Source organism: Aulonocara stuartgranti (genome assembly GCF_965226115.1).
Source record: "Aulonocara stuartgranti genome assembly, chromosome: 19".
NCBI classification, from domain to species: domain Eukaryota; kingdom Metazoa; phylum Chordata; class Actinopteri; order Cichliformes; family Cichlidae; genus Aulonocara; species Aulonocara stuartgranti.
The window spans coordinates 16,401,923-16,416,293 of NC_138955.1; the positions used below are offsets into that span (position 1 = coordinate 16,401,923).

At 39.9% G+C, this 14,371-nt stretch overlaps 3 protein-coding genes across 5 annotated transcripts in view; all 3 read left to right on the forward strand.

Annotated features, from left to right (window-relative positions):
* Nucleotides 1–483: 483 nt before the first annotated feature.
* The window catches only part of LOC309696056 (b(0,+)-type amino acid transporter 1-like), a 30,348-nt gene continuing 16,460 nt past the window's right edge, over nucleotides 484–14,371 (forward strand). Inside the window, exon 1 of one of the 3 annotated variants that reach the window (XM_082517135.1) lies at nucleotides 484–2,871. In XM_082517135.1, the coding sequence (XP_082373261.1) occupies nucleotides 2,170–2,871 (702 nt within the window). In that variant the 5' untranslated portion in view covers nucleotides 484–2,169. Of the gene's footprint in view, nucleotides 2,872–6,169; nucleotides 7,159–10,200; nucleotides 10,936–14,371 lie in introns of those variants that run through there. The other 2 variants (XM_082517137.1, XM_082517138.1) reach the window with 2 other exon arrangements.
* On the forward strand, nucleotides 7,834–9,880 carry LOC309696068 (b(0,+)-type amino acid transporter 1-like). The gene is made up of 2 exons (XM_082517160.1): nucleotides 7,834–8,623; nucleotides 9,857–9,880. Exons 1-2 carry the CDS (start codon nucleotides 7,901–7,903, stop codon nucleotides 9,863–9,865), a joined length of 732 nt encoding a protein of 243 aa, XP_082373286.1. The 5' UTR covers nucleotides 7,834–7,900; the 3' UTR covers nucleotides 9,866–9,880.
* LOC309696069 (b(0,+)-type amino acid transporter 1-like) lies at nucleotides 10,945–12,425 on the forward strand. Its single transcript, XM_082517161.1, has one exon. The coding sequence runs from the start codon at nucleotides 11,339–11,341 to the stop codon at nucleotides 12,089–12,091; it is 753 nt and encodes a 250-aa protein (XP_082373287.1). The 5' UTR covers nucleotides 10,945–11,338; the 3' UTR covers nucleotides 12,092–12,425.

Here is a 14,371-nt window from a genome sequence, read left to right on the forward strand (position 1 = left end):
GTTAAGCCTCGCTTTCCCGGGGCCCAGACAGAGTGAGATCAAGCACAGAACAAAACAAAACAAAAACAAAAACAAACAAACGACAGGAAAATCACTATTTATTGGCTGTGTTACTCAAGAGGGAAAAACGGACCAGGCCTGTCACAGCCTTCTCTCCCCCTTTTTTTGTTTTTTCTCACCATATAATCCTCTCATAACCCACCAAGCTGACAGGACAACACAGGTACATGTTAAAATTCTTAAGATCATGTTTAAAGCACAAAAATGGAATTTTCTTTCATTCAGTAATCACTTGTATTAATCAATCAGAAGAAAACATGTCACAATTTGACTTTTATTAACCACTAAATTTGTCGTGTTATCACTGGTTGTGATTTTTTTTTTTTTTTTGAAGTTAAGTTGTTGTCCTGCAACCCAGAGGGTTTATTTGTTAGTAGTGGATAAACTTCATTATTTAATGGCGGACATGCTTCTTTTAGGTACACAATCAAAGGGATCCAGAACCTGATATTTTATGGATTGCCCTCCTTCCCACACTTCTATAGCGAGGTGTGTAACATGCTGGCAACAGCAACTCAGGGGGAGGAGGCCAGCTGGACCTGCACGGCACTCTACTCGCGCTACGACGCTCACAAACTGGCTGCCATCACCGGAGCACAGCGAGCAGGACAGATGCTGAACTCCAACAAGGCTGTTCACCTCTTTGTCACGGGAGGGGAAGACAAAAATGTGTGATGACACTGGATGAATATGAAAAGGACCACTGGAGTAAATTGAGCATAGGTGTTTACCATGCTTAATAATCAGGAAAGTTTCCAAATGCACCAGAAAACATGTTTATTGGCTTTGTTTTATGGTCTCCTGCAACAACATTCCTTTCATTTGTAAAGAGATTATTAACTTGTCACTGATAAGAAGAGTTGGATGTTTATTATTAAAAACTTTCCTTATCTTTTACTTGATTAAAGTTCATGCATAGCAAAATGTGACCTAACACGGCCATGAAGTGCCAAAATAATTGCATAATAGTTTTCATGAGGTGATAATGCAGTAATCTTATGAGAATTTCAAGCCAAAACAACCTGCGAGAGTAGCTTTGCATGATTTATAGTTCAGATTAATCCTCATAAAACTCAAACAAGGACAGTGTAGATTAAAACCTTAATGTCACCATGATCGTCATGGATATAAATGTGGAGAGACTAAAACTCACAAACTCAACATGTAAATGTTGATGTTGAGGGTTCAAAGCTAGGAGAAGACCCCCATTTCAGACAGGTCATTGAAGGTGAACACTATTTTTACAGGTTGTTTATTTAATTCCATTTTGCTCTTGTTTTATGACTACTAAACAAGCAAAGGTGGGGAGATAATAACCGTCTTTAAGCATCAAGAAACCCCAGCAAAGTAAGGCTAGTGGAGGGGTAACAATCTATTACATCAGGTTTGGGGCATGAGGGAACCAAAGAGAGCTGGAGGAGTATATAGAGGCCACTATTAATTGAAACAATACATTAAAGAGACAACACAAAAGATAATGCATGCAGAAATGTGTAAAAATACTGGTGAACCATAGATTATGAGCATTTTTCTCCTCTTTTTATTGAGGATCAAAGCGCTGATAAGTCCAAGGCTTAAGCTGTCCTGCGGGTAAGGAGACTATTTTAGGGCTTTGAATTGGTCTTTTTGTAAAACAGTCTAACTTCCATTCGAATAACAAATGCACAAAATGACGTCTAGTCTTACCCTAAAAATTGATCTAGAGTGTGTTTGTGAAACCAGCCCTTGTCTAGAGGACACTGAAAGCGGAAGGCTCTACCTCCTATTTTGCAGTCTCATCGTGATATGCTCTATTGGGATAATATGTTATTAGCGGGTAACATAACATCTCAAGGCCAATGGAGGAGTACAAGAGAGTCTTTGCGGTCTGATTTACATATTTCTGACTCAGGGCTGCTTAGGTGCTGGGCATCCCTGTCGTCCCTGAAGCAGCCAATCAGTGAAGCCCAGCAAACGTGTGAGAATACCAAGCAAAACAGGTGGTTGTATGAGCCGCCCACATAATTATTAACTCCTTGTGTTGATGCAATAGTGACTTTGGTCACGCTATTATAGTGTTTTCTCCGCTGTTAAAGGTGTCAGGTTGTAGGCAGCTGTTTAACTGCAGTGATGACGGAAGAAAAGCCGCAGAAGCTCAAACTAAAGCGGGAGCTGGGGATGCTGGGAGCCGTGTCCCTCATCGTGGGGACGGCGGTCGGATCTGGGATCTTCATGACCCCACAGACGGTGATCAGCTCCATCGGGAGCCCCGGTGCCAGCCTGGTTATATGGGCGTCTTGCGGCCTGCTGGCGATTCTGGCGTCTTTCTGCTACGCCGAGCTCGGCACAGTTATAAAAGAATCAGGGGGCGAGTACATCTACATTCTGAGGACTTCATGTCCAGCGCTTGCCTTCATGTTCATCTTTAGCTCTGTGCTCTTTGTGAGACCTGCAGGCATTGCTGGCATAGGACTGAGTTTTGCTGTCTATGTTGTGACTCCTTTCTACGGAGACTGCCCCCCTCCGGTGCTGGTGGTGAAGTGCGTGGCCGCAGCGGCAATTATCACGCTCGCCACCGTGAACTGCATGAAAGTTCGCTTTGCAATGTCAATCCAAGTTTTCTTTACTGTAGTCAAAGTCTTGGCTCTGGCAGGGATTATCATAGGAGGTGTGGTGATGCTTATCAAAGGCCACACTGAGAATTTTGAAAACTCCTTTGAGAACACAAATGTTGGCGTCAATTCAATAGGAATTGCTTTCTACCAGGGGCTGTGGTCATACGACGGCTGGAACAATCTGAACTCAGTGACTGAAGAGTTAAAACGTCCCGAGGTAAGTGGGAGGGCCTTCAGAGGCTGACCCATGCCCTGACTGTAAAACACAATCACCCCGAATAAATAAGTAATGGGTTCTCTGCAGGGAGAAAATAATTTATTTTTATTGCTGAGAAATTTACAAATGTTTAACGTGAACTTTGAGCTATAACCGACTGAGACTTTTATGTTGAGGCCACAGAAGTACAGTAGCGACAGAGGTAATAAATAAATAAACGGTTTAATTTTAGATCTAACAGAAAGATTATCTGTTACTAGTGTGCATTATAACATCACATAAAGAAAAACGTTTTTTTTTTCTGTTGATATTCTTCCTATTTCTAATCTTCCGGCAGCATAATAAGACCCTAAACTTAAATCAATAGTTTCTTATCATAAAACTTGTTCTGTTGAAACCCATTTTAATAAACAACATTATTTGAGTATAACTACTTTTTTTTTCCTTTTAGCCATAAAATGCAGATGAGGTATTCATCACACAGGCGGGCAGGCGACGTAGACGCCCAAGTTTGTAAATGCAATACGATGTCGGAGTAGGCGTTGATTGAATGATTTGGTCAAATTAATCTCTGTTTAGTAATAAAGACTAAGTGAAAAAGAATATGATCACTTTTATATATTTTTTTTCTCTTATTAAGGAACATTGTACATGTATCACATTGTTATGTATTTAAACGGTTATAAGCTGTTACTCATTTCTGACACATTTTAAATCTTGGTACCTTTAAGAGTCAGCTTTTCAATAAATTATTAAGTTGACCTTGAGAATAATTTAATGATTTAATGTCTGACAAAGATGGATGTAGCCCAGATGTTGAATGATAGATTCATTTATTTGGTAACATGAGCCCATTAAATGATTATTGGGTTTTTCTCCTGAAGTCCAGATTCACTCTGTGCTCCTGTGTTCAGGCTTAGATCCGTTTGCATTTATCTATTTAGTTTATTCGGCTCTATTATATTTTTAATGTATTTATTTAAACGGGACAGTGCATCTTTATGTAAATATGTCAGAGTTAGCCAAACAGCAAGTCAAGCAAAAGCAATAGAAAAGACATTTAACACAACATCAGACAATGAACAAGAATCTTGCTCTAACAATATTAGAGGCTGTTCTTTTCTTTCTAAACATTCAGCAGGGGATCAAATAATTATTTCTCCCCTATAAAAAGAAAATCTCTTTTCCCTTTCAGAATATAACAGAATAATAGTTACTCATTTTCCTAATCTATTGGTCCACACTAGTTTATCCCAGAGTAGACAAATATTTATATTTATCAGGTTTCCTGATAAGATGTGGCTCAGGATTAAAATCCCCAAATAAATATTTTTGAGTGCAACGGCAACTTTAAATCTGGTGTTTTGTGTGTTAGTTGGGGCATCTCGCAGCAAGAAATTGAGTGCCTTTAAACGGTTCATAATGCAAAAATCTCATCTCAACCCACAGTTTGCACTGGAGAGTTTGTGGTTTTGCAGGCTTTACAGCGCTATAACCTGGTAGTTAGGATTGTGCTAAGTCATGCAGAACTGCTCGTGCTGTTCATGAGAGCATATTGCTAAGCAGTTTTATTTTTCTCGTATTTTTATTTTTAGCTTTTTAGTTTCTGGAGTGGGAGTGGTTATTTAAGATTCTCACTTATTCATTCATTGCATAGTTATACATTTATTTTTGTTAAGCTACAGTGTAGCTTGCCATCACCAGTGTGTGAATGTGTGTGTGTGAATGACTGAATGTAGTGTAAAGCGCTTTGGGGTCCTTAGGGACTAAGTAAAGCGCTGTAAAAATACAGGCCATTTACCATTTTTACCATTTAATGTTACTGTCTTATTACAAATGTATGGGTATTTCTAGTATATATACATATATTTTTGTACCCCCAAAATATTTAGTTAGTTTTTATATTTTTCTAAAGTACATAGTAACTATTAAAATATTTTTGAAACTATAACTAATGTGTGTATGTGTTAGTCCCCATAGGGAAATAGTTCCTCTGCATTTAACCCATTCACCCAGTGAAGCAGTGGGCAGCCACCAATGCAGCGCCTGGGGAGCAGTGTGTAGGGACGGTACCTTGCTCAGGGGTACCTCAGGGTAGCCGTTCAGCGGAGTTGAACCCCCGACCTTCCGATCATGGGGCCACCAAGCTACCTACTGAGCTATCCCTGCCCTAATAACGCGGAGCTAGGTAAAACACGTGAATTAAACACCTATAATTCAGAACTGAACATTGAAGTCATTTCTTCATATACAGATGGTGATACCGACCGCCTGTATTTTATTTATAAGTTGTTTTATTTTGAAAAGCTTATGTTTAAGTAGTTGAGTAATGAGAGAAAAAACACAGAGTGGTGACAGTGGCAGAGAAAAGGACATTAAAGAAACTGATGGACATTATGGACAATGCCAGACATCCTCTGCACACGGCCATAAACAACCAGAAGAGTCTGTTCAGTGACAGGTTGCTTCTCCCAAAGACAAGAACTAACAGACTTAAAAACTCCTTTGTCCCACACGCCATCAAACTGTTTAACTCCTCCCTGGAGGGGAGAGGGAGGGGAAACAGGAGGACAAAGGAGGGGGGAACAACTAAGCTGTAGTGCCTCTTCACCTCACTGTGCAATACCTTTTGTGCAATACTTTTGTAAATAGTCAACGGTGCAATAGACTCAATACTTGAAATGTGCAATTCACTTGTATTTTTATTTTTTATTCCTATTTATTCTATTTATCCCCTTCGTATATTTTATTTATATTGTCTCTGTATTTATATATATATATATGTGTGTGTGTGTATTATATATATATATATATATATATATATATATATATATATATATATATATATATATATATATATATATATATATATATATATATATATATAATATTCTGTAACTCTGTAACTTCTGTCGGTGCTGTGCTTTTTTGGAAATCGAATTTCCCAGAGGAACCCACCCGAGGGATTAATAAAGTTCTATCTAATCTAATCTAATCTAATCGTTAAATGTGCACTCTGCTTTTTATTGACCAGGTTTTATCAGTTCTGAAAGTACACTGAGGACAGACTGAGCTGTGAGGCAAAGAATAACTTGGTGTCTTTACTTGGCCATGTCCTTTCTATGATAACATTGTTAACATTGTTAAGCAGATGTTCATGTCTTCTCTCAGATTAGGTATTTTTCTGCTGCCAGTACAGCTCTCCAAACTATTCATGTAGGTCCAGACACAAGAAAACATTATATTGAGGACTGAAGACAGTCTTTCTCTGACTTTGAGGACACTAGTAGAATGCATTCGGTTTGCAGGGACTTTTACTGTAGAAAAGCAAGACTGAAATGATTTAAAACATGTATATTTTTAATGCTTTACTTCCCTGTCAGTGTTTTATAAAAAACCTAAAATAAATTACTGCTTACGTGAAACCTAAGAGAAAAGAAGAACTTTAAACAGCCATGCTGATGATAGCCTCGCCTTACTTTCGTAGCTGTATAATTAAGTGTGCTCCGCCTCTTATGTAAAAGACAACACTTTACAGCTACAGGTCTTCTTGTCCGCTGCTTCTAGGAAGACAAAAGCTTTCTGACCATGGGACATGACACACATGGACTCAATCTGCAGAGGGAAGTGGGGCTCATAGGAGCAGTTTCCTTCATTGGTGGAACCATGATTGGATCTGGGATCTTCATTTCTCCCCAGTACGTCCTTTCCACTATTGGGAGCCCAGGGGCCAGCTTCATTATATGGTCCTGCTGTGGACTGATAGCCATGCTGGGGGGTCTGTGCTATGCTGAACTGGGCACTATCATACCAGAGTCTGGAGCTGAGTACATTTACATACTGCGGACTGCAGGGAAAGTGGTGGCCTTCATGTTCGTCTTCAGCTTCATCATGGTCATGAGGCCGGCTAGTGGCACAGGAGTCGCTCTCATCTTTGCTGAATATGCTGTGGCCCCCTTTTACAGCGGCTGCACTCCTCCACAGCTGGCTGTGAAGTTAATGGCTGCTGTATCAATCTTGGTGCTGGCTATAATCAACTGTCTGAGCGTCCGCTTGGCCACAGGCATCCAGGTGGTCACCATGGCAGTGAAGGTGGTGGCCCTGGTGGTGATCATCCTGGGAGGCATTGTGATGCTTTTCCAGGGCCGCACTGAGAACTTTGAGGACTCATTTGAGGGAACCAATGCAGGGATCAGCTCCATTGGCATTGCTTTCTATCAGGGCTTGTGGTCGTATGATGGCTGGAACACTTTAAATTATTTAACTGAGGAGGTGAAACATCCAGAAGTAAGTCTGCGTGGGTTTGCAGTAATCTAAGTCATGGTAGTCTTAAGAGCTTCAAAAACTGGTACTTTTTTTTAACAATATGGTTCATGTGATGACACACATGATTAATAGTAGATCAACAACTGTGGTTTAAATACCTGGAACTCTTCACCTTTTGTTTTTAGAACGTTAGAAGCCTCAGGGATGACAGGTAAAATGTTCTTAAGACATCAAAAAAGTCAGAATTTGAACATTTACTGTTTGTGTTTAATATTATACAAAAAAAGGAGACAAATCGATCCAAGACTTTGGCTTTTTAGTCAGGATTGTATATAATTTATCTTGTTATGAGTGATGAGTGGACTGGACAAAGTAACAAGAAAACTGATATTACTTTTAGATATGATAACCCAAGCCTGTTGGCCCTTTGGTTCAGTGGTTAGCACTTTTGCTATAGAGCAAAAAAAAAAAAAGGTAGAGTTAATATTTAAATGAGGGTAACGACTAGGTTTTAATAATAATGGATTGGATTTATATAGCGCTTTTCAAGGCACCCAAAGCGCTTTACAATACCACTATTCATTCACTCTCACATTCATACACTGGTGGAGGCAGCTACAGTTGTAGCCACAGCTGCCCTGTTATCAATCCCTTGATAACACTGAAAGTTTTTTCTACGCAGTTTGTAGCATCTGAATTCTTTGTGATCTTTCTCAGTCTGCTCTGTAGACGTGTCGTTTTGTGCTCCCTGCTCTCTCTCAACATGGTGGACAAAACCCCAAAAAACGAAGGCCTGCAACTGAAGAGGGAAATTGGATTGATTGGTGGAGTAGCAATAGTTTCTGGAACCATGATTGGATCCGGTATCTTCATGTCCCCACAGTATGTCCTGGCGTATGTGGGAAGTCCTGGGGCCAGCATGTTAATCTGGTTTTTTTCAGGTGTTGTAGCTTTGCTTGCAGCTCTCTCCTACACTGAGCTTGGGACCATTATTCCTGAATCCGGTGGGGAATTTACTTACATCCTGAGGATCTATGGTTCATTCCCAGCCTTCTTTGCGGCAATCACTTTCATCCTGCTTTTGAAACCTTCCAGCATTGCAGCAATGTCAATGACCATTGCACAGTATGTCATGGCTCCCTTTTACCCAGGCTGCCCACCTCCTCAGCTGGCTGTGAAATGCTTTGCAGCTTTTAGTATTCTGGTAGTTGCCATTACCAACATCCTGAATGTCCGATTTGCTCTGAGAGTGCAGGTGATCTTCTTGGTGGCCCAAGTGTTTTCACTCACTTTCATTGTAATTGGAGGGCTAGTGAAAGTCATACAGAGCAGCACTGTGATCGAGGAAATTTTTAATGTTGAGAATGCTTTTCAAGGCACAGAGTATTCTGTGGGCACTCTGGGAATGGCTTTCTATCAAGGCCTCTGGTCTTACGCTGGCTGGTACAACTTAAACTATGTGACTGAGGAGCTGAACAAACCAGAGGTGAGGCTGAAAGGGTCAGAAATGACCTGAAATAGTAGCATTTATTCATGCTAATTTTTTTTTAAATACAGCTTAAAACCTGTCAAGAATGATTTGATGCATTAGTGCAAAAGATGCCTATATGCTGCTATATTTTCTTCCTTAACTCTGAATTTGTACCTCAGGTAATTTATTGACTTTGTCCTAACACAGGATGTATATAACACTCTGTAAATCAGTGATCAAAGTGTCTGAGGTGTTGTATGGCGATAATAAATGTACACGAGAGTAGAGTATGTTTGCTTTGCTATCATTTCAGTCCTAACTCCAATGAGGTGTGACTCCTAGATCTCAAAGACTGTATATAAAGATGTTTGGTGAATATAATATATGAGGATCAAGTATCAGAATATATTTTGACAACAAGAAGCATTTTGACCAACATTTTTCTGTATCTCCAGCTTTTCCAGAACATATACTTTGTTTTTAGTTGCAGCTCCTTACAGCATTTTATATAATAATATTACTGTTTAAATAGGAATTTAATATTTTTAAAGAATTTCTCAACTTATGACAAACTTAATTTATCCTTATCTTAAATGACTGAAACTTCAGTGTGATCGTCCCTTTTTGTTCACGCCGGTTCATAATAATTAACCCATTTCCACTGACTGCTTTTTGCAGCTTGGTGCTTGGTGTTCTTTTCTATTGTATCATACTGGAGTCCAATTTAATTAAAAGAAGAGTATGGGCAGAACTTTGTGCCATCAGAAACTGAACCTGAATTGTAACTTGAATAAATGCTTTTTAAAACTGAATTTGAATCAGTCTAATTTGAAATTCAATGTACAGTTTTGAAAATTATCGTCACTAAATTGAAATTGAATTTTATATTTTGAAAATGAATTCATTTACTTTGAAACTGTATTTTATCCTTTAAAAGTGTAGCTCTCGAATAATTTCAGTTTCACTTCCATCATTCAGATTCAGCTCCAAAATTCATTTTTTTGGGACTTACATCCATACAACTAAATGGTTTAGCAAAGTATTAAAGAAAGTAAATATTCAACTTAGTTTTATGTTATTCTGTTGGACTGCTTAAACTGGCACAAGGGAGAACCAGGTCAAGTCACGTCCTTCCTCTGATAACATTGTTATGCAGATACTCTGTTACTTTCTTCACTCAGATGAGGCCCTGTCTAATCTTTTACTGGAAGTTCAGTGTTTTTTTGTTTGTTTTTTATCTTCATGTAGGTCACGTAGATCCAGACACAAGTATACATAAAACGAACAAACACCAGAGAAAGAATTGAGGACACCAGAAGAATCAACTTGGCTTGCAGGGACATTTCCAGTAGACTGGAAATATTCAAAATAGTCTCTATTTTGAATTTTTCGTTTCTCCAACTGTGTTTTATAGAGCAGAACCTAAAATAAATCATTGTTAACGTGAAATCTAAGAAAAAACCAACTCTGGACAAGCAGACATTCTTAAAATCTGCTTAAAAGTAGCCTCATTTTAATTTCATAGCAGTTTAATTTTGTGCACTCCTCCTATTGGGCAACAGGCAGCGTTTTGTAACTGCACGTCTGTTCTTCGCTGCTGCTTCTAGGAAGACAAAAGCTTTCTGACCATGGGACATGACACACATGGACTCAATCTGCAGAGGGAAGTGGGGCTCATAGGAGCAGTTTCCTTCATTGGTGGAACCATGATTGGATCTGGGATCTTCATTTCTCCCCAGTACGTCCTTTCCACTATTGGGAGCCCAGGGGCCAGCTTCATTATATGGTCCTGCTGTGGACTGATAGCCATGCTGGGGGGTCTGTGCTATGCTGAACTGGGCACTATCATACCAGAGTCTGGAGCTGAGTACATTTACATACTGCGGACTGCAGGGAAAGTGGTGGCCTTCATGTTCGTCTTCAGCTTCATCATGGTCATGAGGCCGGCTAGTGGCACAGGAGTCGCTCTCATCTTTGCTGAATATGCTGTGGCCCCCTTTTACAGCGGCTGCACTCCTCCACAGCTGGCTGTGAAGTTAATGGCTGCTGTATCAATCTTGGTGCTGGCTATAATCAACTGTCTGAGCGTCCGCTTGGCCACAGGCATCCAGGTGGTCACCATGGCAGTGAAGGTGGTGGCCCTGGTGGTGATCATCCTGGGAGGCATTGTGATGCTTTTCCAGGGCCGCACTGAGAACTTTGAGGACTCATTTGAGGGAACCAATGCAGGGGTCAGCTCCATTGGCATTGCTTTCTATCAGGGCTTGTGGTCGTATGATGGCTGGAACACTTTAAATTGTTTAACTGAGGAGGTGAAACATCCAGAAGTAAGAATTTCAATATTTACTATTAGTAGTTTATAGAAAGTCAAAATAAAGATGAAGCATGCCAACACTGTGCGTCTTCACTCATGATTGTGCTTTTTTTTTTATCTTCTTACAGATTTAGATGAGTAGGCCAGGACAAACTGTAGTAACCTGAGAACTGATATTGGTTTAGGATATAATAATCCAAACCAACTGGTGGCTCATTGGTGCAGTGGTTAGCACTTTTTCCACAGTTAGAAAACTGAAGAGTTAATATTTAATTGAAGGCAAAACAAGTACAGTTTACACCACGTGATTTCTTTTGAAAGCTTTTTCTACGCAGTTTGTAGCATCTGAATTCTTTGTGATCTTTCTCAGTCTGCTCTGTAGACGTGTCGTTTTGTGCTCCCTGCTCTCTCTCACCATGGCGGACAAAACCCCAAAAAACGAAGGCCTGCAATTGAAGAGGCAGATTGGATTGATTGGTGGAGTAGCAATAGTTTCTGGAACCATGATTGGATCTGGTATCTTCATGTCCCCACAGTATGTCCTGGCGTATGTGGGAAGTCCTGGGGCCAGCATGTTAATCTGGTTTTTTTCAGGTGTTGTAGCTTTGCTTGCAGCTCTCTCCTACACTGAGCTTGGGACCATTATTCCTGAATCCGGTGGGGAATTTACTTACATCCTGAGGATCTATGGTTCATTCCCAGCCTTCTTTGCGGCAATCACTTTCATCCTGCTTTTGAAACCTTCCAGCATTGCAGCAATGTCAATGACCATTGCACAGTATGTCATGGCTCCCTTTTACCCAGGCTGCCCACCTCCTCAGCTGGCTGTGAAATGCTTTGCAGCTTTTAGTATTCTGGTAGTTGCCATTATCAACATCCTGAATGTCCGATTTGCTCTGAGAGTGCAGGTGATCTTCTTGGTGGCCAAAGTGTTTTCACTCACTTTCATTGTAATTGGAGGGCTAGTGGAAGTGATACAGAGCAGCACTGTGATCGAGGAAAATTTTAACATTGAGAATGCTTTTCAAGGAACTCAGTTTTCTTTGAACACTCTGGGAAAGGCTTTACTTCAAGGCCTCTGGTCTTACTCTGGCTGGAGCAACTTGAATTATGTGACTGAGGAGCTGAACAAACCAGAGGTGAGGCTGAAAGGGTCTGAAGTGACCTGAAATAGTAGCATTTATTCATGCTAAATTTTTCAAATACAGCTTAAAACCTGTCCAGAATGATTTGATTCTTTACTGTAAAAGATGCCTATATGCTGCTATATTTTCTTCCTTAACTCTGAATTTGTATTTCAGGTAATTTATTGACTTTGTCCTAACACAGGATGTCTATAACACTCTGTAAATCAGTGCAGTTAGCTTGTTAATGTTTGACACCATGCAGCCCCACGCACACGGCGGTAACGGAGATTTGCCGCGTTAATGCAGTTATGGCATTAACGTCATTTTAACGAGATTAACGCTGACAGCACCAATAATAATATGACTGTTTAAATAGGAATTTAATATTTTTAAAGACTTGGTAAATTCTTTAAAAATACCTCAACTTATGTGTAGTGTTCTGTTGCAGAATGTAGCAACTCTGATCAAACACCAAGCTAAACCTCTGTCAATGAATACACGAGTCCGAGTAGAGTTGACTTTTTACTCAGAATCTTCATTTGACAAGCGGTAAAAACTGTAGTTGAAAAGAAATACAGAATAGAAAAAATGATCGTTTACATAAATATTGCATCACGAAATAACTCAAAATGTGACCTTACACCTTCGTGTTAGCTTTAGCAACAGTAATGATCATCAAAACTGCCTTTTTTAACATGTACAAATTAACCTCCATGAATCACAAACAAAATATAATTTTTAACAAATACCGCTATTTATGCCTTTTTAACATCTTCATCATGAAATATATACACTTACGGCGTTGCCTGAACAATGTTCCCAAGTGGATGGCTGTGGATAAGCCTCAGAGCAAGACCGCATGTCCCTCTCCCCAGGAAGAGGAATTAAACAGGAAATGAGGTTATTAGCAAGTTCACCTTCAAAATTAAACCTTCTTAACATTTTTAACTCTTTTTACTGTTCTTTTTAACTTAAATACATACAAAAGAATTATTTTAAAGCAAACATTAAAGATAAATAACATAAATGCCTTTGAGGCATCACACTCCCCGCCTGGCCTATGTGAGGCCACTATGAACTTGAATGAGTCCAAACAACAGTCCTTAAATCATTCCTTAGGCAGAAGAAGAACTACTTCTGCAACTGGCCTAAGGAAGGTTCTTGTGTCACCTTGGTCGGTCGTTTTTACTTCAACCTTTCTCACATGTCCATCCTTCCCAGGAAAGGTTGCTGTGACTATGGCCATGGGCCAGTAGTTGCGGATGGTCTGCTTGTCCCTGAGGAGGACCAGATCCCCAACTTGAAGGTTTCTGCGTGTCACTGTCCATTTTTGTCTTTGTTGTAAGGTTGGTAAGTATTCTTTGCTCCAACGGGCCCAAAACTGGTTCGCGAGTGCTTGAACTTGCCTCCATTGTTTTGTGAAGAGGTCCTTCTCTGTGAAATCTCCTGGAGGAGGTGGAACTCCTGATTTCTGTGTGAGGAGCATGGCTGGTGAAAGAATGAAAGGTTGGTGTGGGTCTGTAGACACAGGTAGGAGTGGACGTGCATTGATGATGGCTGTAATTTCTGCCATTAGCGTTGACAGCACTTCATGGGTCAGGCGACTCTTTTGCTGCAAGAGCATTGAATCAAGGATTCTCCTGGCAACACCAATCATCCAAATTCAAATTCAAATTCAAATTTTATTTGTCACGTACACAGTCATACACAGTACGATATGTAGTGAAATGCTTGGACAACTGCTCGTGACCTAAAGAAAACAAAAAAGGAAAAGGCTATGAATAAGATAGGAAATAAATATGAAAAATTAAAAAGGGTAAATTTAACTAGGAAGGAATAAAATATAAATTAAGGTTAAAAATGAAATAACTGTACAACACAAATTAGAATGAAGGGTAAATTTAACTGGGAGAATAAGATAAAATATATAAATTAAAGTTGAAAATAAAATAACTGTACAACAAAATACACAATATAGAACTATCTTGGGAACTATCATCCGTTCCCATGAGCCTCCCATGTGGGAAGCATGTGGAGGTCTGAAGTTCCAGCTACATCCTTGCTTGCTGAGGTACCCCTGTACAGTATTATCCATCTCCAACTCCTTGCTAGCTCCAATGAAGTTGGTCCCACAATCAGACTGAAGTCCTTTTGCAGGGCCTCTGAGAGCGAAGAACCGCCTGAGAGCATTTATACAGCTAGATGTGTCCATAGACTCAATCAGCTCAATGTGGACGGCCCTTGAACTCAAACAACTAAACATCATGGCCCACCGTTTGCTCTCTGCCTGCCCTCCTCTGGTGCGTCTGGTTACAACAGACC